The sequence below is a fragment of the Nicotiana sylvestris genome, chromosome 4, assembly GCF_000393655.2.
Source record: "Nicotiana sylvestris chromosome 4, ASM39365v2, whole genome shotgun sequence".
NCBI lineage: Eukaryota > Viridiplantae > Streptophyta > Magnoliopsida > Solanales > Solanaceae > Nicotiana > Nicotiana sylvestris.
Genome location: NC_091060.1, coordinates 168,271,575 through 168,297,317, shown reverse-complemented (window position 1 = coordinate 168,297,317; position 25,743 = coordinate 168,271,575). Strand labels below are relative to the sequence as shown.

Genomic DNA, 25,743 nt, shown 5'->3' with positions numbered 1-25,743 from the left:
TAAAACTTGTGATCTACAACAAATCAAAGAAACTTATGTTGCTAGAAATTATCTTATTAAGGGTTAAAAAAAATCAAAGTTGAATTATTATTAAATATAGAAAAGGGCTGACTAAAAAAATAAATATATCACATAAGTTGAGACAGAGGACGTATGTTTTATGGATTCTCTCATTTCACAAGTTAAATTCATTCAATTTTTTGTACTTTATAAAACCAAGTTCTTATTTTTTTCATTTCATACTCACTTCTCATATATATATATACACACACACTTGAGGAATTAGACCAAATAAATACCTTAGGAAATAGCCAAACATACATAATAGACATAATTAATTCCAGTGAAAGACATTTACTTATAATATATATGACAAAAAAATAAAATTAATTTTGTGGTACCTGAAGTACGACTACAGTACTACATAACGGCAAATTCATGTGCTCCTTCCATGTATCTCGTTTTTGCAATTGTCCTGCTTTCATCTCGAAGTAAATTTTTAAGAAAGAAGAAAAATAAATGGGAATGATAATGAGAGAATTAAAGTAACCCAAAACTTGGTGTCTCTTTGCAAACGCTTTTTCCCTCTTTCCAAGCGTCGGTTCTTTTCCTTGTTGTTTTATTTTTGTAGGCATCTTTATGTATTGTAGGTGTCTCTTTGTATTTTTTTAGTTTAATAGGTTATTAAAATAAAAAGGTATTTTAACTTTTAAATTAAGAGGTTCTTGTTTTTAATATAGTATAAATAAATAAATATATAAACACACACATTGATATACAAGATGGGAATTTGATTTATTAAGAGAGAAGAAAAACGAATACAGTTATCATGTTCATACTGCATAACGCATCAAATAGACACATTGTAGTTTTCTTTTTCTTTTTCAATGAACTTGTTCCGACATAAATGGGCTAGGTTGCTCTATAGGCTCTGCCATATGCCAAGTGCAGCCGGCGTTTATGGGGGAGAAATTCAAAAATAGCCAGATTTACAATTGGTCGTTACCCAATTTTAAAAGTAATCGAAATTTAGCCACTTTTCATGTAAAGATAAATCTGAGCGAAAACACTGTTCAAAACCCGGAAAATACGCCAGTATATTATACTGGAGTTCTAGCATAAGTATACTTGAACTCCAACATATTATACTGGAGTTCCACGATAAGTATGCTGGAACTCCAGCATAGTATGATAGAGTTCCAGCATAAGTACACTAGAACTCCAGCATAATATATTGGAGTTCCAGCAAGTATAATTGTCCAGTATAATATACTGGAGTTTGGAACACCGGTGCTCCAGTCTCCAGTACATTATACTGGAGTCAACAAAGTATACCGGTCCAGAATAATATACTGGAGATCATACACAGGTGCACCGAACTCCAGTATATTATGCTGGACTGGTCTCTGTTGCAGCAAAATAGTGGCTATTTTTTATTGACTTCGTAAACGCTAGCTATTTTTGAATGACCAGTCCGAAAATTGACTATACCGTATTATTTTTACTGTTTATGGTAGTTTGGTCCTATATATGTTTGTTTAGGTCCAATCAATAGGGCTTAACCTGCAATCGACAATTCAAATTTTCACGGATGTGTAATCAGATCTCACTGATATTTGCATGATTTGCAATAATATTCCCTAGACCGTGTGAGAGAGAAGCAATAGAAGAAGATATAGGGGGAGAGAGAAATGGGGAGAGAGAGTAAATAGAGAAGTAAGAGCCTGTTTGGATGGGCTTAAAAGATGGTTTGACCAGCTGATGAAATTCAAAAATATCCAGATTTACAACTGGTCGTTCAAAAATAGCCTAGTTTCAAAAGTAATCGAAATTTAGACACTTTTCAAGTAAAGATAAATCTGAGCGAAAATACCGTTCAAAACCCGAAAAATACGCCAGTATATTATGCTGGAGTTTCAGCATAAGTATACTTGAACTCCAGCATATTATACTGGAACTCCAGCATAATATGATGGAGTTCCAGCATAAGTACACTAGAATTCCAGCATAATATACTGGAGTTCCAGCAAGTATACCGGTCCAGCATAATATATTGGAGTTTGGAGCACCGGTGCTCCAGTCTCCAGTATATTATACTGGAGCCAACAAAGTATACCGATCCAGCATAATATGCTGGAGTTCATACACAGGTGCACCGAACTCCAGTATATTATGCTGGACCGGTCTCTGCTGCAGCAAAATAGTGGCTATTTTTCATTGACTTGGTAAACGCTTGCTATTTTTGAATGACCAGTCCGAAAACTGGCTATACCGTGCTATTTACTTTTTAACTTGTGAAAGCGTTTGGCAGCCATAAAAAGGGCTTAAAAAAGTTAAAATCTACTTTTAAAAAAAGCCAAAATCAATAAGTTGGAAAACCCAACTTTTTCGAAATTGGCTTAAAAGTCATATTGCTTTGACCAAGTATATTATATTTTTATCCTTTATAATTTTTCTTAATCCTGAAATTACCCCTTAATAGAAAACCCTACAACATACTAACTTTTTTTTTTCTCCATTCTTGCTGCAGCAACCTTCTTCTCCATTCTTGTTATAACATACTCTGCATTCTTCTTCCTCTTCTTCCATAACTTCCCTCTTTTTTCCTTTCATTTCTTTCTTTACATTTCATTCATTATTTTCCCCTCTTTTTCTTTTTCTTTTCCTTTCATTTCTTTGTTTACGCACTCCTCATATTTTTCAGTAAAACACTTTTACATTTGGTTTACTAATAGCAGACCAAATATATATACTGCTCCTTTCTGTAAATTTCATAGGTCGTAACTACGACTTTTGTGGCTAATTTGCCAACTTTTTCTTTTATCTTTTTTTGGGATTTTCATTTTTCAACTCAAGAATAGAAGCAACAGCAACTCAAGAATGGATTTGATTAACAAAGAAAACGCGTAGAGGGTTTATGACATTTGCATTGAAAACTAAATCCGATAGCTTTTGCCTATATCCGATATTTGTATTGAAAATTTCATTAAATGTATAAGCATATTTAACTTGGAAACTAATTCATTAATCCAGTTATTATTGTTTATTAACTTGAGATTTCTGTAGGAACCCATAAACTTCTGGATCCGTCTCTGTCGGCCTTATAGATCTGTATATCACATGCATAACTTTATATATCATGTTGAGTCGTCCTATATCGAATATTCTCTTATATTTTATTCTGATTATCTCATGACGACCTTTCCGGCAAATTTAAGCATGATAGTGTAATAATGAGAACGCAAAGAAAAGAAACTTAAGTATCTAGAGAAGCTAACTTATCAAATGATGAACTGCTACCGACAGTATCACACCTAATTCCACTGTTTAACCAAGAAAGTGAATGCACGGTTTAGCACTTAACCCAAAAAAGATATCCTCGTCAGTCACGGAAAGTTATACATGTAGAACAATAAATGAAATACATAGCCATTGTTTTTATGAATATTCAACGAAACCCAGTTTGGAGCTGCAAATATGCCCTGCTATCTCTTCTACCATTGTTGTATGACTTGCCCCAACCAGCAAGTGGCAGTAAGATATCAGGCCGGTCATGGTCACACCATTCAAAAATTAAAAGTAGTTTCACACTCAACACGCCCTTACCCCGTGGAGGGGGAGGGGGGAAGATACAAAAAGGAATACCACTAGCGACGGTAGCCCTCTTCGTATTCGGAAGAGAGGAGGTGCAAATACAAAAGAACCCCACTCGTTAGCAGCCCTCTTTGTTTCTACAAGGGAGGGGAGAGACAGAAGGCATAAGATCGAAAATCAAACCAAAAATTGCCTCAATATCAATGAGTTACAGCACCAGCAGACAGAGGCACATATGTGCTGAACGACTCCCATTGAACTTCTCTTAATATTTTAAAATCTTTTATCAAACCCAGCTTTATAGAGCCAGATGTTCCAGCTTTATAGTGTTGGGAATAAACCCCTTGCCAAAATAATATTCACGGTAATAAAGCGGAATAATAATGTAGCACCGAGATACGGTAATTAACAAGAATAAAAGAGTAACAATGACACCAAGATTTTTACGTGGAAAACCCTTCTGAATAAGGGAAAAAACCACGACCCCGAGAGGAGCAACTGATATCACTATAGTAAGGAATTTTACACTTTGTAGGTCGGAGATAAATACTCCAAAGACCACTACAACACTCAAAAGAAATAACCCTCTTTTGATATTCCCACCTCACTACAATATCGCTCACTCTCTATTTTCCTCACAGACTATTTTCTTATACCTTGTCTGTGAAACCTCACTCTTTCTTTCTCTCTTTGTTGGTGTGAAGAAATGAGAGTTGAAGCTCTCCTTTTATAGCCAAAGCTTCACCCTCTAAAGCCTACAATATTTGACAATTTACACACACTTTTCACAATTCAACAAAGTTGGCTACCAAACCAAAGAAATTCAACAAGGTTGGCTACCAAACCAAACTAATTCAACAAGGTTGGCTACCAACCAAACCAAGTCAACAAGGTTGGCTACCAAACCAAAGAAAACTCTTATTAGGCACATGCCTAATACTTCTTCAATGAGATGGACATCATCAATCTCCCCCTCCAGTCTCATTCATCCAGAGGAGGTAGCACTGTCTTCTAGTTTGAATGCATGCCGACAAGTTCTTTGCATATAAAGCAACCTTATTAAATACTGAAAAAGAATCTTAATTAAGGGGAAAAGAAAATACTCAGATCTAACCTTGCGCTTCAGCAATTTACCAAAATTCTTCACCCACTTTTGCCATCCTTCTGCAAGTGCACCAGAGAGCTCGCCACTGTCGTAGGCAGCTAACAAGCTCTTAGCAACTTCAGAAACCCCATCTTCTAAGATTGGTTTTCCTTCAGCGCTGCAAATGGCATTGCGTATATCATAATAAGTAAGTCACATACTATAAGCTTTTCTCCTTTAATTTAACATCATTTCAGGCCTTGTAATAGATAATTGGTTGCTCTTTACAAAGAATCAATGTTTTGTTGAATTGTCTTTTGTATTCAATTTGTAAAGGACTAAATGGGGAATCATTTTTGTGGAAATTATCTTTTCTGTTCGTCTTGTAAATGGGGATAACCATCCGTTTTGCTATAATTAATACCTTTACTTATTCGAACAAATTAAGCTCATTAATCAACAAATATTTTCATTAACACCTTAATGAATAGACCAAGTTGAAATTGTTGAAAACATAATTAAGTAAATAAAAGTATGTTCTCTCTAACATTTTAAGCTTTTAGTTGAGATGGTTACACACTTCAACAATGTACCAGAGCAGGCTGAGGTCTTGGGGTCGAGTCTCATCGTCACCTAATATCAAAAGGAATTTTCACGTGTTTGGCTCATAAAAAAGAATCAAGTCCGCATGTGAGGGGCTTGTTGAAGACATTTTCTATCTAGACTATTCATTCTCTTTAACTAGAGAACTTTTCATCTATAAGCATCACATAGTACAGTTTCTCAAGAGGATTTCATAAATCACCTTGCCAAAGTTTCATATAAAGGATAAGATAGCAAACTTGAAAGCGCTTTCTCTGAATCTGTTATCAAGTCAATCCCATCCTTCAGGAGCAAAACAGCATCCTGTACATATAGAAAAGTTAACAGGTATAAGAACCATAACTCCAATGTACACTGAACATCAACTTTTGAATTGATGTTTAACGAATAGCATTTATGCAACAGTCATTGGGTAAAGGGGGGAATATTTTCAGCATTTCAAAAGTTTCGATCATGTTTGACATTTAGCTAATTCTGTACCTGATGCATTAAGAATCATACCAGCAAACAAAACCGCCAGTTGTGTATTCTACCTCGACTAATTCAACTTTTGCAAAAGTTCGGTCTGATTTTCAGTTAGTGAATTTTGATAACTGAAACGGAACCGTAATAAATTCCGTACGGCTTCGTTATAATTTTCGACTAAATTTACACCTACCGTTAGTACACTAAACAAATTTGCCCTTATACCTAACGGATATCCACAGTGGCCATCTGACGCAGTAAATAAAATGCTAAGGTAGATTCCATGTCACCATTTTTTACTAATATCTTATTTTTTACATTTATCAAATTAGAAAATTTAAAGAGAAATTATCCCACATTTAACCTAGTTTTGTTTAATAACTCACTCCCTCTCTCCTTTAGCAGTTATCGGCGACGGCGAGATCAACAGGCCAGTTAACCAGCAAATCAGATCTCTCTTTACTTAACTCTCTCCCTTTTTTTCCACCCTCCTCTCCCTCTCTCTCATATACTGTATCCGCCTGCAACCTACACGAAAACACCCACCCAGCACCAGAAACCAAATCTGTCCGAACACCACCGGAAGCCACCAGACCCAAAAACTCTTCGACCACAATTTACCTTTCTTGCTTACCCAAATTCAGATCCTAGTCGAAAAAAAGGAAACGATGGTGAATAGCACTGGCCTAAAAAACGGCAAGTCGGGGAAATACAAATATAGATCTGTCCAAAAATAAGAAAAGCAGCTCCACCACCAGTATCTTGCCGGAAGTTGCTTCGGCGTTTGTCGCCGTTAGTAGCAGTGTCTGACATTTTCTTTGCCACTATTTAGCTGATTTATTTCTTAATTGGATATAATTGATTTGAATAATACTACACTGCTAATTAACCTTGGCCAAGAAAACAAGCAAGAACTTTCAGGTCTTGAGTCCTTTTCTTTTTAACAATCAATGAAGACCTCGATTTTATGTGATCCCATGTGATCGATTCAAAGATAATGAAAGTATCTAAAGCTTATTCTCGACCTCAACTTCTTCTACTGTGCCACCTGACATGGCTCTTTGTAAGGTTCTGATAGTGCTTTGCTTTGAGGATGAAATTTGTAGAAGAAAAATATGTTAAATTGTAGAGAATTTTTTCCAAGGGTTTCTCTTTTTTGGGACAATTTCTTTTTAAATTTTCTAATTTAATAAATTTAAAAAATAAAATATTTTTAAAAAATGGTGACTTGGACTAGGATGCTCCAAGGGGCTAATCGATAATTTTCTTTGTACTTTCCATGTGAGAGTTGTAAAGACCCGTAAAATTCTTAACCAAAACTCGGGGTTTCGTGGTGCTGAGTTGGATTTCGGCGTTATTAGCGGTTCGGCCCTTTTGGATTGAACCGTACCTTTCAGACTTGGAGGAAAATGTTGCTCAAAAGGACGCGTTTCTGCGGCCCATTATGCGACCGCATAATCACTCTGCGGACCGCATAATGGCCGCAGAGTGCAACAGAAAGTTGGCCAATTTTGAGGCTAGTTATGCGACCCAATTATGCGATCGCATAATCGCTATGCAGGTCGCATATTAATCGCATATATGCCCTGAACTTTTGTGAAAGGGAAGTTCTGCGGTGCATTATGCGACCGCAGAACAGGTGTGCGGACCGCATACTGGTCGCATACACAGTCAGAAAACTCAACTTCCTAAGGCCCCTTCTGCGGTGACTTTGCGGGTCGCATAACCATTATGCGGTCGCATATGTGACCGCAAACCTGTGTCGGGGCACCCATTTTCTTAATTTAAAACCGACCCCCATTCCGTTAAACACCCCCCCCCCCGGGCCATTTTCAACACATTTCTCTGATAATTAGAGTAAGAGGGAGGGGTCAAAGAGAAGGGAAGGGGTCTCCACTCCCTCCCAATAGGTAAGTTTCTATCACCCAAGCTCTCAATTCCATATTGTAGCTAAAGGGACCATTAGTGCGGTAATTCATGGGATTAGGGTGGTTACCTTGCATGCATGTGATCCTAAGGTATGTGGAGGAGTGCTAAAACAAAGATAGGAAAGAATGGGGAGTGGGTTGGGGGAATCTTCCACTAAAAAGGAGTCATGAGACCCTAACTCATAATGTTTGATATAATGCTCAAATGAGCTAGGGTTATGATCAATTTCTTAATAATGACTTCAATTGTGCTACATTGTTAAATAGATTGAAGGTGCTAAAGGTTCCGGAACTTGATGTAGGAATTAGGAAAAGACTCAATTAAGGTATGTATGGCTAACCCTCTTCTTCTTAGTGTTGAACTCTTGGTATCCGAATAATTGGCGTGAGTTCCGAGTTGACCATACTAGATGGATTGCCTTAATGTGTTGGGTTGAAAGATTTTGTTCCAAATTTATTCTAAGTGTTTACCCTGAAATCATGACAGTTGAAAATGTGATTATGCTCCCCAAGTGCTCTTTTTCTTTCCTTATGTGTGCATGCCTTATATGATAGCACTTGTCGTCATGGATTATGAAGTTATTTGAACGAACAATAAAATGGGAAGACTTGAATTATAAAAATGTGTCCAAGTGCTAAGAATTACTTAATAAATGGGGGTGTTTGTGCCATGTAATGAAAAAATGGAAAGAAATGTGAATTCAGGAATAATTGAAAGAGGTTATGTCCCAAGTGAGATGGCTTAGCCGATCGGGCCGAGATCGGACGTCATGCTATACACATGGTGGCATTTACGTTGGATTTCTAATTATCATTGTGAATTTAGATATATCTTACTTGGAATGACTTAGTCGGTCGGGCCGAGACCGGACTCCGTGTAAAAACATGGTGGCATCATGGATTGTGGTACTTGGCATTAAAGATCATTAACCTAAAGAGATGGAAAGATTTAACCGGAACTATGTGAATCTTATTTGGTGTTCCCTTGTAATTCCGTGAAGTACTTGTTGATCTCATAGTTGCCTTCTATTTGTTCATTGTTCATCCTATTAAGATTTGTGTTTGTCTTACATACTAGTACTATTCGACAGTACTAACGTCCCTTTTGCGGGGGCGCTACATCTTTGAATGGATGTAGGTGGGTCTATCACATATAGCGTTGATTGCATATAGTGGTGCTCTTTTTCTCTCCTCACAGCAATCTTGGTGAGCCCACATTCCTCCCAGGGGTTATGCAATCCTCTTTTTGTGTAAATTTCCATATTTTAAGGTATAGTCGGGGCCTTGTTGCCGGCATTGTCATATTGGTCTTTTGTATCCTTAGAGGCTCCATAGACAGTTATGCGGGTCATGTATGGGTGTCGGGGTGGTCATTGGATCACATTGTATTTTGAAACTCTTCGCTACTAGATTGTCAACTGTATGTAATTTTGGAAACTTAACTATGGCATATTGTGTTTAAGTAAAAATGAACTAGCAACGTTTATATATTTATATAACTAATCTCTCCTGTGTTTAACAATTGGTGATGCATTACTTCTTCGGATTATGAATGAGTCGGGTAGGAAAGGCTGGATAGGCTTGCTCGACCAGGTTCACTCGGTTGCGCACTGGTCGCGCTCCCCGAGGATTGGGGCGTGACAAGTGTTTAGCCCTATTTGTTAATTGTCCTCAGCCTAGTATTAAAACAAGTGAAATTAATGTTTTACAATGTTATAGCTACAACTAAGTTTCAGGAACATCACTAGCCTTATATCCCCCAGATCCCAGAGTTTTAAATTAGAAAATTAGAAAATTAGAAATTTAGGATTCTTTTACATCAACACACATCAAATTAAGATTTTCAAGTTTTGATAGAAGGTTGTTAAAATTGCCATCCAACTCCTACAACTCCACAGTTTTATGGATCGAAATATACTGAAGCAACCCTGCCATGAAAACACCTTAATGTGATATACTTAGAGAAATATACCAACCTTTCCAACATCAAGTCACTTTTACATTATGTGACAATAAATTTCTTAATTAGCTTGCTAGTTAACAGCACAAAGAATGTGTTTCACACTTCTAAATTGTAAGTCAAGTTCCAAGATGTTGACTTTCCTGATAGCCTCTAAGGGTAGTACATTTTGATATCATATTACAATTTTCGTTCCAACTCTTTTATGAGACATTTAGGTCATAAATTTATAATGTTTTATAAGGTACTGGGGTATCTTTTTTTCTTTTTCCGGTAACTTTGCATAGAGACACTATCTGCAACAATTTATAACTTGAAGATCCGACCCCAGAGAATCTTAAGTTATCCTAAGTAGGATCTTGAGTTTAATGACTTAGTGTCATATCCGGCACCAAACATCCCTGATTCTTCAGTCATGCAGAAAGAATCCCTGATTTAATTCAACTGGCCGTGTTACACTAGGTCTATCCAGAATCAGCCAGCCAAGTCGTAGCAGACCATCACATGGTAAAACAACTACCTATAGTGGTACTGCTGCTTGTTGCATTTCATACAAGGGTCTGCAACCACTTTATCCCAACTTGCACCAACAGTGCATTAAGAATAAGCTCCATCAGAAGCTATCAGTCACAATACATAAGAAGGTGCTCCCAACCATTAACACGGAACTGTCAGATCACATCACATTGCACAAACATAGTTTATTCTTCTTGGATTGATAAAACTTAGAAGGGATAGGAACAATCACTTAAGGAAGAATGAGAGTCAAACTCTTCATCGAACAGGCTAGAAGATGTGGTGGAGAAGAGAAAAAAAGAGAAAAAGTTCTACCTGTATAAAGATTCCTTGTGATTCTGTAGTGATGCCTGCATCCTTCCACCTTTCACCAATAATTCGGTTCAGCTCTTCAGATGGTATAGATCTCAAATGCTGACCATTCATCCACCTGAAGTTCATATTCAGATTTTAAACAAGAATCAAGAAATGTAAAACCAAGAAATCCTATCTATATAGCAGAAGAAAATATAATACCTTAACTTGGTCGAATCAAAAATGGCACCACTTTTGTTTACACGTTCAATTGTGAACTTTTCAACTGCAAATGAGATGAGAAGCTATCACACTTGAAAGGCAAATAAATAGAAATGAATGCAAGCTAAAATTAGCTATGTGAACATCAGCATAGAGGCAACCAACTGACCAAGTTGTTCAAGAGTGAAAAACTCATTTTCTGTACCATCACCCCATCCCAAAAGAGCTAGATAATTCGCCATTGCCTGAGGCAAATAGCCCATGTCCCTGAACTGTCAGGGAAAAGGAAAACACTGAGATTTCTCCCTTTTCCAGTTCAAAAGGAAAGGGTAGAGAAAATCCAAAGCAAAGGAAGAACATATTTTGCCCGACATGTAAACCCCTAAAATTGTTTCAAAAGGGAAGCATGCTCGTGTCTATCATTTCTGACCGGGGTACGCAGTTTACCTCTCATTTCTAAAGGGCAGTTCAGCATGAGTTGGGTACGCGGGTCGAGTTGAGCATAACATTTCATCCTCAAATGGACGGTTAGTCCGTGCGTACTATTCAGATTTTGGAGGACATGCTCCGCGCCTGTGTTATTGACTTTGGAGGTTCTTGGGATCAGTTCTTGCCGTTAGCGGAGTTTGCCTACAACAACAGCTATCAGTCGAGCATCCAGATGGCTCTCTATGAGGCGTTGTATGGTAGACGGTGTCGACCACCGATTGGGTGGTTTGAGCCGGGGGAGGCTCGGTTAATGGGTACAGACTAAGTGCAGGATGCCTTAGACAAAGTTAAGATCATTCAGGATAGACTTCGTACAGCTCAGTCCAGGAAAAAGAGTTATGTCGACCGTAAGGTTCGTGATGTGACATTCATGGTCGGAGAGAGAGTGTTGCTCCGAGTGTCGCCCATGAAGGGCGTGATAAGATTTGGGAGGAAGGGCAAGCTAAGCCCTAGGTTCATTGGGCCTTTTGAGATAGAGTGGGAGAGGTGGCTTACAAACTTGTGTTGCCTCCAGGTTTATCAGCTGTGCATCCAATGTTTCATGTGTCCATGCTTCGGAAGCATCATGGCGATCCATCCCACATGTTAGATTTCAGCACTGTCCAGTTGGACAAGGATTTGACCTACGAGGAGGAGCCGGTAGCTATTCTAGACCGGCAGGTTCGTCAGTTGAGATCGAAGAGTTATCCTTTGGTTCGTGTGCTGTGAAGAGGTCAGCCTGTTGAGGCAACTACCTGGGAGTCCGAGTTCGATATGCGGAGCAGATATCCCCATATTTTCACTGACTGAGGTACTTTTCTATGTTTGTTCGAGGACGAACGGTTGTTTTAGAAGTGGAGAATGTGATGACCCAAAAGGTCATCTTTTGTTTTAGACCTCGAATCCGTGTTTCGAGGCCTTGAAAACCTCATTTTATCTCTTATCAATTTGCGTGCACAGTCCGGGCGTGTTTCCAAAAAGTCTTTACGTGGAAATTTGAAAAATAATAATGTTGCCTTTAAAAGTTGGTTTTAGTTGACTTAGGTCAACATTTTAGGTAAACAGACCCGGATCCGTGTTCCGACGGTCCCGTAGGGTCCGTAGTAAAATATGGAACCTGGGCGTATGCCCGAAATCGAATTCTGAGGTCCCCTAGACCGAGAAATAAATTTTTGATAAAATTGTTAAACTGAAATTCCAAAGGTTTTGAGAAATTAGTAAATGTTTGATCTCGTTAGTATCGGGCCCATATTTTGGTTCCGGAGCCCGTTACAGGTTTAATATGGCAATTACATCATGTCTATGAAATTTGGTAAAACGGAGTTTATTTGACGTGATTCGGACCTTTGGTTGAGAAAATAGAAGTTTGAAACTATCTTAAAAATTTTATTGATTTTGATGCTAAATCAGTAGTTTTAAGTGTTATTGTAGCAATTTGATCGCACGAGCAAGTCCGTATGATATTTTTAGACTTGTGTGCATGTTTGGTTTAGAGCCCCGAGGGCTCGGGTGAGTTTTCAATAGGCTACAAAGTGATTTGAACTTAAGGAATTTTGCTGGTGTGCTTCGGGTCTGCAGACTTCGCGTCTGGCTCGCAAATGCGAGCATCGCATTTGCGAAGTTATTTCGCATTTGCGATCAAAAGGCTGGGAAGGGGACCTTCGCATTTGCGAAGCTCAGCGTCACAATTGCGATGAGAACGTAGGCCACATTTGTGAACACTTGTTCGCATTTGCGAAGCTAGCAAGCCAGGCCCATCTTCGCATTTGCGAAGTAAAGTCCGCATTTGCGAGTTCACATTTGGAAGTTCGCATTTGCAAGCATGTGATCGCAAATCTGATACCTGCAACTGTTCAAAACGATTTTTGGACGAGGTTTTTCATTCATTCTCCCATTTTTCAAAACCTAAAATTCAAGAGGCGATTTTCCAAAGACTAGTTCTTCCCTAAATCATAGATAAATGATTCTTAACTCATTTCTTTCGATCTATTTCATCTTTTTACAAAATTTCATCCTAGAATCTAGGGTTTTTCATGGGAGAATTGGGTGTTTTTGGGTAGAACTTAGGAATTTCAAAATTTGGGGATTTAGACCTCAAATTGAGGTCGGATTCCAAAACCAATTGTATATCCGGGCTTGGGGGTGAATGGGTAATCGGATTTTGGTCCGAATTTTGAGTTTGGGCCAAGCGGGCCCGGGGTCGAGTTTTGACCTTTTTGGGGAAAATATTATAAAACCTATAATTATACATTGGAATTGATTTCTTTAGCGTTTATTGATGTTATTATGTTAATTATGACTAGATTGGTGGTGGAATCGAGAGGTAAAGCGGTAATTGAGCTTTGAAATACCCGTTGGCTTGAGGTAAGTATTTGATCTAACTTTGACTTGAGGGATTAGGGATCCCCGACTTATTTGCTATGTGAAATCCCATGTGTGTGGCGTATAGGTGTGGTGACGAATACTTATACGCCACCAAATTATTTATTTAGCCTGTTCCCTTCCCCGTTTCCTTATATATTGCTTTCCTGTCTTAACTGCTACTTGCTTATTGATGCTTCCATGTCTAATTGCTTCTTGTTAGATGTTGCTTTCCCTATTGAAGGTATTAATTGTTCCGTAGTTTCATTATATCATATTGTTAGTTTATGTAGGATTGTTGACGTTTCATGGTATACCTTGGTTGGTCTCGCTGTGTAGTATTAACTGTTGGAGTTTCATAATGGTATAGATCTCCTGTTGTTATGATTTGAGGTATTAATATTGTGGATGGTGTTGAGCTAAATTGTGAAATACTTGTTCTTATTTTATGATTGGTACTGATATGTTGGGATCGGGTTGCACTCAGCAACAGGAGGAATAAGGGTGAATTGTGATTATCTGGTGGGATCGGATTGCGCGCTGCAACAAGGAGTAATAAGGTTGGACATGTGGGATCGGGTTGCACGCCGCAACAGGAGGAATAAGGATGATATATTGAGGAGGAATAAGGGTGGACTAGTGGGATCGGGTTGCACGCCGCAATAAGGAGTAATAAGGGAGAATGTTTAAACTGTTATTGATTATATAGTGGGATCGGGATGCGCGCCGCATCATTTGCTGCTTATATATTCTTCTTCTGCTGAGAATCATTATTTTGGTGTTGAAACTGCCTTAAGGATTGGTTATAGCTGTGTATTAGTAGAACGACAAGGTTACGTATTTTCTTAATGCAAGTTATTGTCATATTTCATTCCATATTTTCTTTTTGCCCTATTATAAACTATTGCAGGATATATTGTTTATACCCCGCCGTAGCCTCGTCACTACTTCGTAGAGGTTAGGCTCGACACTTACCAGTACATGGGGACGGTTGTACTGATACTGTACTCTACACTTTCTGTGCATATTTCGGAGCTAGTAGTTGCTGATCGAGAGGTCGATTGTTGATACTTCAGACAGGAGACCCAAGGTAGTCTTGCAGGCGTCCGCAGGCCCTGGTGTCCCCTCCTATCTTTACTTCATTTCTGTTTTACTTTCTTCGAGACAAATGTATTTTCTTTCAAACCATTACTTGTAGTATTCATAGAATGTTCGTGAGATGTGACACCAATTTCTGGGTGGTATCTATTTCGGCTTTCGTTAATAGTATATGAGTAATTAGTTAAATTATGTACTTTCACTTTTATTTTCACTAATTTAGTTTTGTTAAATTTTAATTATAAAAAGGATAAAGAAAAAATGTGAAATATTATGTAACGTTGGCTTGCCTAGCGAGTGCAATGATAGGCGCCATCACGGTCCCGAAGGTGGGAAATTCGGGTCGTGATAGAAGAGTCAAGGTCTACGGACGTCAGGCAGCTTCCTCGAAATCTTCGAATGACTAAGCTGCTCAGATAATCAGCACCCACTGTGACCGAAAACACTGTATCTGCACACGAAGTGCAGGGTATAGTGTGAGTACAACCAAATCAATAAGTAATAAATCTAACCTTTGGACTGAAAGTAGCGACGAGTTTGAGTAACACATTCCACATGCAGTATGAACAGTACCGAAACTTACAACAGATATAACAGTGATATCTCAGAAATTTAAAATCTACAAGAATTTTGACATGCTTGTAGATTTTGCAATAAAACTCAACACAGAACAGGGCAGATCCAGCCTAAAATGCAAATAAACCAACGCAGATCCAGCCCAAATATAAATAACTACTAGCATTGCACCCACTGTTGATGTGCAGACTCCGAAGGGGCCGATCCAGCTCAAGCGCTATATTAAGTCAAATACTGGCATGAATCAATAAAGCATGCCACGGCGTGCGGCCCGATCCCATGAATAGCACTCACAATATACCTTCAATCTCACTCAGTCATTAATCTCTCCAGTCTCTCAGCTCACCAGAATCATGATAATCAGCCCAGACAATGATGATATGATGTATCAAATAAAAGACAATCGAGACTAAGATATATTATGCAAATAATAGTTGTGACTGAGTACAATTGTAACAAATTAAGCAAATAATTCGACATGTAATACTACCTCTGTGGTTCCCAACAGTACCAACAGGGAGCCTAAATAGGATTTCTAACATGACTGACAACTCAATTGCTCTAACACATGGTGAAAATGCGGGAAGCAACAAGATTATTCAGCTATGCAGTTCCATGGAATCGACCAAGTCACAATTCTTACGGTGCACGACCACACGCTCGTCACCTAGGATGTGCATCACCTCAATACGAATTACATAACATGTAATTCGAGATTTCGTACCCTCAGAGCCAAGTTTAGAAGTGTTACTTACCTCAAACTGTGCAAAACTCTACTCCAACAAGCCCTTGCCTCGCGAAACGGCCTCTGAATGCCTCAAATCTAGCCAAAAAGAATTCGATACGATCAACTCAAGCTATAGGAAACAATTCCATATACAAATGCTAAGTTCTTGATCAAAAGTCAAAAAGTCAACTCAAAAGTCAACTCCCGAGCACACGTCTCGGAATCCAATAATAGTCATAAAATCCCAACACCCATTCAACCATGAGTCCATCCATACCAAAATGAATCAAATCCGATACCAAAATCTCGATCAAATTCCCAAAATTCGGCCTAAGAACTTTCCTCCATTTTCCCCCAATTTTCCAACCCAAATCACTAATTAAATGATGAAATCAAAGACATAAACATGGAATTTAACCAAAACTAAGTAAGAATCACTTACCCCAATCACTCCTTTGAAAATCTCTCCAAGAATTGCCTCCCGGCGAGCTCCCAAAATCAAATTTGTATTATGAACTCAAACCTTCATTTTTGAGATTTAATATTCTGCCCAGAAGTCCTCAATCGCGATCTCGGCTCTACCTTTGTCCAAATCGAAGTGACGACTAAGTTGGGAACGGCCGGGGCGGGATGTATAGTTTCGACATTCTACATATATAGTCTTATTAATTCTTGCTGTTTGAAGCTATTAACTTCTGGTAGTATTCCCAGATTTTTGAAAAAATAAATTATTGATATATTTGGAAGAATCAGTGGCAATGTCTAGATTTATTGTATTCAACAGTAGTCTTGATAATAATATTTTGATTGAATTCGAAGTCTTGGATGTTGGCTTTTTAAATATTTTACTATAATATTTTCTATCATTAGCCATAACCATTTAGTCTTTTAATCTCATACACCGTAAAAAAACCTAAATTAAAGTCTTAATTAGACTCTGTACTAAGTAGATATTTGGATGTTATATGGTTGTTATGGCTTTCTTTTCCATGTCAACATGCTTCTTTATCTTCTTCTATTTTAATTGGTACATTGACTTTCTCATTTTCTTCCTTTGGGAAAGTGAGTAGCTTAATATCTTCTTGAATTTCTCTTTTAACTCTAACATGTTCTTCTTATGATGTTTTTTTTTGTAACTCCGTATAAATAAAACTCTCGTTCATAATGACAATTGTGTCCTTTTCTAGTGGAAATTAACTTTATGGTTCTAGGCTATTTTGGACCTTTATAATATACTAATATCCATGAACGTGCGTTGCACGTTAATAATGGCACATGATGATTTAAACATTTATTTATATGAAGGAACAATAAAATTTAATTAATAAGAGAAATTTTATGTATAATAATACAACAATCATCTAAATGCCGAAAAATATTATTACATTAGCATAATACATGAATATAAAATAAAAGGACATCACAAAACTTACACAAATAATTAACTTTGTCATATTAGTTAGATAATTGTGTATTATAATTTAAAAGCATTTAATGTGGTGGTATCTTAAAGAACACTTCGTTGTGGACAATATATTTTTGTGTGTATGTTCCCTTCTAATGTTTTGGTTGCTCTGCCTTAACCAGAACTCTTGTTTTCGATCTTGATATCCCTCTTGAAAGTGCAACATATAGTTGTTCGTGCAAGAAAACATATTGCGGTAAATATAGTCCAATATTTAGGATGTTTGTCCTTGTACTTTATTTATTATATTTGCAAAACATAAACATACTAAAAAATATTTTCACACAAATTTAAAAGGATATTCCTTAGTTTCGGGAGACGAAAGTTGAATTCAGGGATAAGAATATACTTAGAAGCACATTAACCAGTATCATAATTTTTACATGTGTGGCGTTATTGTCAATACTTCTATATACTATTTGTGTGCTATTACATAAGCTATTCGGCGTATTTAAGTTTTTCAGTAGCATGACGGGCATATTTTTCTTCGAAATCAATCTATATACAATGGAAGATCAACTTAGTCTATTATATATACTGTGACATTAAAGTACGTAAGAAATAATAAACTTGACAACAAACATGTATGGTAGAAGGCTGTTTGGTATTAAAGTATACAATTTTTCTTCTTGGTAAATTATTGGTACCATTTTTTGTTGAGCCAAAAACAGAAAAATATTTTGTTTTAACTATAAAATTTTGCAATCAACCTTTTATTTAGTTGATCAACATATTCATTTCTCCTAGCCAAGATATCTTTTTAATTCCATCATGCATTTGCACAAATTGCTTTTTAATCTAATTATAGAAATATTTTTGTGTCATCACGTGTTTTAGAAATGAATTCTGCATTCTGAGGCCTTAAAAACCTCTTTCAGTATTACCTCGATTTGTGTGCGCAGTCCGGACGCATAACCGGAAAGCCATTATGTGAAAATCTATGGAAAATGATGAATTTTGACTTTAAAATGAATTTAAGTTGACTTCGGTCAATATTTTGGGTAAACAGACCCGGACCCATGATTTGACGGTCCCGGAGGGTCTGTAGGAAAATATGGGACTTGGGCGTATGCCCGAAATCGAATTCCGAAGTCCTAAGCCTGAGAAATGAATTTTCAAAGAAAATTATTTTCTGAAATACTTATGAGATTTTAGAAATAAAATGTGTTTAAAATTTGATGGTATCGGGCCCGTATTTTGGTTTTGGAGCCCGGTATAGGTCTTATATATGATTTAAGATGAGTCTGTGAAATTTGGTAAGAAACGAACTTAAAACAACGTGAATCGGACCGTATTTGAGAAAATTGGAAAATTTTGAAGTTCTTAGGTGATTTCATGATTTTGATGCTAAATTCATGGTTGTTGATGTTATTTTGGCGATTTGATCGCACGAGTAAGTCTGTAGGGTGTTTTTGAGGTAGTGTACATGTTTGGTTTGGAGCCCGGAGGGCTCGGGTGAGTTTTGGATAGGCGTCGGAGTGTTTTTAGACTTAGAAATCTGGTCTTTTTACTGTTGCTGGTGTCTGAGTTTTTAACTCTATGCAATCGCGTGGTGTGACGACTCGGCTAGTCGCCTCATGAGTTACCGCTCCATTTCATTCCTGCTTCTTATTGTTTTGTATAATGATTCTATATGTGATCGGGTTGATTGGTTAGGATTCGGAAAGGATTTGGTAAAGTTTGAGAAACTTAGTCTCTTTTGAAGAAGCTTAAGTTGAAAAAGTCAACCGGATGTTGACTTATATGTTAGAGGGCTCAGATGTGAGTTTCGATAGTTCGGTTAGCTTCGCGAGGTCATTTGAGACTTAGGAGCATGATCAGAATGAGTTTTGGAGGTTCGGAGTAGATTTAGGCTTGAATTGGCGAAGTTGATATTTTGGCGATTTACGGTTGGTAGATGAAGTTTTGGTATAGGGGTCGGAATGGAATTTCGAGAGTTGCAGTTGTTCAGTTGTGTCATTTGGGATGTGTGTGAAAAATTTCAGGTTATTCGGACGTAGTTTGGTTGAGTTTTTGATCAAAAGCGGAATTCGGAAGATTTCGGGAACCTAGGCTTGAATCCGGTGTGTTTTGATTGATTTGATGTTGTTCGAGGTATTTTAAAGATTGGTACAAGTTTGAATAAGGTTTTGGGATATGTTGGTACTTTTGGTTGTGGTCTCGGGGGCCTCGGGGTGATTTCAGATGGTTGACGAGAAGTTTGAAGAATTGTTGCAGCTGCAGATTGTGGATCACAGGTGCGACGCCGCATATGCGGGAAAAAGGTCGTAGAAGCAGAAGTTGGGATGTAGGCAGGAAACCGCAAAAGCGGCGAGGAGGACCGTATCTGCGATGTCGCAGATGTGGATAAGGGATCACAGATGCAGAATAGAGGAACATAAGTGAAAACCGCAGAAGCGGTTGGTTGGCCGCAAATGCGGTACCGCAGAAGCGTTTATAGGGTCGCAGATGCGAAAATGTCTGGGCAGAAGGTATAAATTGTCTCCTTCGCGATTTTGAGCTATTTTCACCATTTCTAATTCGGGTTGGGAACCTTTTGGACGATTTTGAAGAGGGATTTCAAGGGAACTTAATTGAGGTAAGAAATTTGGACCTAAAACTCGTTCCTATGCTATTATTTCACGGATTAGAGCTATAATTAATGAAATTTAAGGGCTAAATTTGGGGAAACTAGGGCTTGAAAACTTAGACCTTTGCTTGAGAATTTGAAGGACCATTTGAAGTTAGATTTCATAATTTTTGATATGTATGAACTCGTGGGGAGATAAGGAATCTATTGATGTAAAAATTATCGAATTTTGAGACATAGGCCTATGGGTCGGGTTTTGGTAATTTCGGGATTTGTGTTGTAAATTGATTATTTTCGCTTGGGCTTCGTTCCCTTAGAATATTTTGATGCCGTGATTTTGATTTTGGATAGATTCGACGTGAGTGGAGGCCGATTCGAGGGGCAAAGGCGTCGCGAGCTAGAGATTTGACCGGTTCGAGGTGAATAATGATTGTAAATGATGTTTTGAGGGTATGAAACCCCGAACTTGCACATCGTTGTGTTATATTGAAGTGACGCACACGCTAGATGACGAGCGTGGGGTCGTACACTGTTGGGGATTGTGACTTAGTCCATCCCGAATGACTATTTACCGCGTATTTGACTGAAATCTATTTGCTATCATCATTATTTGGGATAAATGCCATATTTGGGCTTCGTGCCAATTATTTGAACCCTTAGGGGACTTTTATTGTTATTTCCTCACTGTTGTGACTTTATACTTGAACTCAGTCATGTTATATTTCACTATTTTCATACTCAGCCATATTTACTCTGTTTTAACACTTAAATGATCTTTTAAATGATGTTTTGGGCCGAGAATCATGTTTTACTATTGCCCGAGTGGCTTGTGAGGATTTTGACTGAGTAAGGCCGAGGTCCTGAGATATGTACGCCACGAGGTGGCTTGATTGATATGAGGCCGAGAGCCTAGTGATGATTCCAGTAGATGGCTTGATATTGCGCTTGGGCCGTAAGGGGCCCCACAGGAGTCTGCACACCCCCAGTGAGCGCGTGTACCCATTGTGATGTGAGATTTAGCTCTAGGGGCTGGTATTGTTCTAAGATGTTGCCCGAGAGGCGGATTTGTTGATACGGTGCCCGAGGGGCGAACCTTTATGTGTTTATCTTTTCTTAATTGCCTGACAAATATCACGACCCGGATTCCCACCCTCAGGAGTCGTGATAGCGCCTATTAATGGGAGCTAAGCAAGCCAATCATCAAACAATTACCTTTTTACCAATTTTATTTCTCTTTAACAAACATAAAGCGATAACGTATAAATAATGGAAGTTTAAATTTTAAACGGAAGTAAACAATGAAATATCTGAAATCTGCATTTATTACAACTACTTAAGCCTTAATCACCCAAAACCTGGTGTCACAGTGTCACAAACGGTCTAAGATTTGCTACATACAAAGTTTGAAGAATAACCGTACACTGTTTCTGAAGTAAGGAAAATGAAACAGGGAATAAGGGATAGAGGGAGACGCCAGGGCCTGCGGATGCCTATAGGTCTACCTTGGATCTCCGACTCCAAACTACGGTCCAAGAGCTGCTCCGAGATCTGCACATAGTGCAGAGTGTAGTATCAGCACAACCGACACCATGTGCTGGTAAGTGCCTCGCCTAACCTCGGCGAAGTAGTGACGAGGCTAGGACCAGACTACCAAATAACCTGTGAAATTCAATATATATAGCGAAAAAAGAAGTACGTAAATAAACAGTGAAGTATAGGAGGGGGAGCATGCTGCGGGGGAGATATCAATTCCGAATAGAAGGACATCAAGTAAACGAATGAGGCAATATAACTCGGATATCAACAAAGAATCAGAAATCAATGAATGCACGACATCACCCTTCGTGCTTTTACTCTCGTCCTCATCAAAGCAACCATATAATAAAAAAAATGTGCACGGCATCACCCTCCGTGTTTTTACTCTCTTTCCTCACCATATAATCAATATAATCGGCACGGATTGGTACATCGTGCGGCACATCATCACCCGTCATGCTTTACACTCTTTCCTCCCAATCATATACGGCATCACCCTTCGTGCTTTAACTCTCTTCCTCACCCAAACAACAATCACAAACAATAGGGCAAGAGAATAAATGAAATTACAATAAGAATCCCGGTAAGGGAACAACAATTTAACAATTAAGTCCCGGCAAGGTAACAACATCAATAACATTAATATCCCGGCAAGGGAGATAACAAATAAATCAACAATGGCCCGGCAAGGGTGACAACATAATGATCTCCTCTCTTTGTCACCTTTACTTCACAATTCACTTCACAACTCGAGCCAAACTCTAGAGGTTCAATTATCACTTATACTTTCACAATTCACTTCACAACTCGAGCTAATGCTCTAAAGGTTCAATTATCACTTATACTTTCACAATTCGTGACACAACTTCAGCCAACGCTCCTCAATGTTCATAGGTCACAATTCCTTCCACAACCTTTACACAACAGATAAAAACCATCACCAAGGCATGAAAGATACAACGAAGTAATGATAATCACAATATAAAGACTCACGTACATGCTAGACACCAACGTATAGATACCCGTCACCATGCCTATACGTCGTACTCAACAATTACCACATAGAAAATAGGACTCGACTCCTAATCCCTCAAGTTAAGGTTAGACCAAACACTTACCTCGATGCCACAAACACAATTCACGTTTCAATTATAGCTTTACCCCTTGTTTCCACCACCAGTTCACTCGTATCTAGTCACAATTTACTTAATTACATCAATAAACGCTAAATGAATCAATTCGAATGCATGAAAATGAATTTCCCAAAGTTTTAGCCAAAAAGCCAAAAATCTCCCCCGGGCCCACATGGTCAAAACCCGAGGTTCAAACCAAAACCAGATTACCCATTCCCCCATGAACCCAAATATATAATTTGTTTTGAAATCGGACCTCAAATCGAGGTCCAAATCCCCAATTTTTGAAAAACCTAGGTTCTACCCAAAACACCCAATTTCCCCCATGAAAATCATTGATTTTGAGTTGAAATCATGTTAAAAGATGTTAATTATTGAAGAAAATGAGTTAAAATTAACTTACAATCGATTTGAAAGAAGAGTTGTTCTTGAAAAATCGCCCTAGGGAGTTTGTGTTTTGAAAAGATGTGAAAATGGGTTTAAAATTCGTTTAAGTATAAAAGTTGCAGGTTGTAGATGTGGGAAATGAGAACAGGGCGACCTGTGCGGGGTTGAGAAATGCGAAGGGAGGCTCGCATTTGCGAGCTGGGAATTGCGAACCAGGCATCGCATTTGCGATCACTGGCCAAATTGGGAAACTTCGCATTTGCGAGAGGGAGCTGGCCTAGGCTTCTTTCGCAATTGCGACAAGCCGCTCGCATTTGCGATATCGCACTTGCGAGCCAGGCCTGCTATGCACAGCTGAAAAACCTGCAATTTTCTAAGTCCGAAATGCACCCTATGGCCTATCCAAAACTCACCCGAGCCCTCGGGGCTCCAAACCAAATATACACACAACCTCAAAAACATCCTACGGACTTATTCGTGTAATCAAATCACTAAAATAACATCATGAGCATCGAATTAAACCTCAAGATCAATGAAATTTCTCAAAACTTCTTTAAACATTAATTTTGCATTTAAGGTCTGAATCACGTCAAATGGATTCCATTTCTTACCAAACTTTACCGGCAACACATATAAATCATATTGAACCTGTACCGGGCTCCGAAACCATAATACGGGCCCTATACCATAGGTTTCACATAACATTTCACTTTAAAAAACCTTTATATTTTTCAGAAAATAATTTCTTTCAAAAATTCATTCCTTGGGTTTGGGACCTCGGAATTCGATTCTGAGCATACGCCCAAGTCCCATCTTTTCCTACAGACCCTCCGGGACCGTCAAATCACGGGTCCAGGTCCGTTTACCCAAAATGTTGACCGAAGTCAAATTAATTCATTTTATAGTCAAAATTTATCATTTTTCATAGATTTTCACATATAAGCTTTCCGGCTACGCGCCCGGACTGAGCACGCAAATCGAGGTGATGCTAAAAGAGATTTTTAAGGCCTCGAAACATAGAATTCATTTTAAAAACAAGTGAATTCCCTCAAAACATAGAATTCATATTCTTGAAATTCTTGTCGTGCGAATTTGTTGATCCGAGTACTAAACTTATATTATTCTATTCTCTCATAGATGGTGAGGACACGCACTACCGGTCAGGATGAATGACCACTAGTACCACCAACTGTGGCCACCAGAGGCGAGGACGCAGTCGTGGTCGTGGTAGCGGCAGAGCAGCTAGGGCAGCACCTGCAGATCCACCAGCTGCCCCAGTTCAGGATCAGGTCCCAGTTATAGATGCTCCAGCAGCACCAGCTCAGGCACCAGCTGTGCCCATTGTGATTCCGGGTCTTCAAGAGGCCTTGGCTCAGATCTTATCAGTTTGCACTGGAATAGCTCAGGCGGTTTGAGCCACTACAGCCACAACTACTTCTTAGGCCGGGGGAGGCAATCAGACTCCCGCCGCTCGCACGCTTGAGTAGGTCATGCAGGGACTTCAGACGCCGGGGGCACATCCAGCTTAGCCGGTTGCAGCTGCTCAGGACTATGTAGTTCCTGCCATGCCAGAGGACGAGCAGCGTAGGTTGGAGAGGTTTGGTAGACTTCAGCCTCTGACCTTCAGTGGTACAGAGGGCGAAGATGCCTAGGGTTTCTTGGATAAGTATTAGAGGATGCTTCGTACAGTGGGTATTCTGGAGACCAGCAGGGTCGCTTTCACTACTTATTAGTTTTCTGGAGCTGCCTTCACTTGATGGGAGGATTTTGAGAGGCGTAGGCCTGTTGGTGCAACACCCCTTACTTAGCAGCAGTTCTTTGTTCTCTTTCTGGAGAAGTTTGTGCCGCAGTCTCGCAGAGAGGAGTTACACAGGTAGTTTGAGTGGTTGCATCAAGGGGAGATGACTATATCGCAGTATGAGTTTAGGTTTTCCGAGTTAGCTTGTCATGCCATCTGGTTGGTTTCGACAGATAGAGAGAGGATTAGGAGGTTTGTTGACGGCCTCACTTATCAGCTTCGTATTCTCATGACCAGGGAGAGGGTGACTGGTTCTACCTTTGAGGAGATTGTGGATATCGCCCGTGAGATTGAGTCTGTTCATCGCCAGGAGAGGGAGGCCAATAGGCCTCGAGGATCCAGCAGTTATATTGGTACTCCTTCTAGAGGTCAGTTTCAGCATGGTAGAGGTCATCCATTTAGGCATGCTCAGCCAGCTCACCCAGGTTATCGTGGGCGTTATCGGGTTATGGTTCTCATAGTTCTCATCAGGGCCAGTTATCACTTAGTGCCCTTCCAGCTCAGAGTTCGTCCCGTGCTCCATCAGTTCAGGGCTCTTCTATGTCGAGTGCATCTTCTAGTCACTCTGGTGCAAGGGGTTCCCTTCAGTCCCCTTCTCCAGCACCTGGGAGTTGTTATGAGTTTGGAGAGATGGGTCATATGTGGAGGCAGTGCCCTCGTCGTCTTGCGAGTTCATCTCAGCAGAGGGGTTAGTCATCGGCTTTAGCGCCTGTTACTTCATCATCACCCACCCACCTAGCTAGGGGTGGAGGTCAGTCAGCTAGGGGTTGCCCCAGAAGGGGAGGTCGATCAGGTGGCGGTCAGGTCTGCTTCTATGCACTTCCAAGCAGACCCGATGCTATTGCTGCAAATACTGTTATCCCAGGTATTGTCTCAGTCTGCCACAGAGATGCCTCTGTATTATTTGATCCCGGTTCCACCTTTTCATATGTGTCATCATACTTTGCTCGTTATTTGGG

The 25,743-nt window shown here is 39.1% G+C and overlaps 1 protein-coding gene across 1 annotated transcript in view; it reads right to left on the bottom strand.

Moving 5' to 3' along the window:
• Window positions 1-4,579: 4,579 nt before the first annotated feature.
• Window positions 4,580-25,743, bottom strand: part of LOC138890497 (glutamate--tRNA ligase, chloroplastic/mitochondrial-like) — a 47,667-nt gene continuing 26,503 nt past the window's right edge. Inside the window, exons 3-7 of the mRNA XM_070173887.1 lie at window positions 10,836-10,938; window positions 10,667-10,730; window positions 10,466-10,580; window positions 5,484-5,584; window positions 4,580-4,856 (exon numbers count right to left, since the gene is read on the bottom strand). Coding sequence (XP_070029988.1) covers window positions 4,580-4,856; window positions 5,484-5,584; window positions 10,466-10,580; window positions 10,667-10,730; window positions 10,836-10,938 — 660 coding nt within the window. The remainder of the gene's footprint in view (window positions 4,857-5,483; window positions 5,585-10,465; window positions 10,581-10,666; window positions 10,731-10,835; window positions 10,939-25,743) is intronic.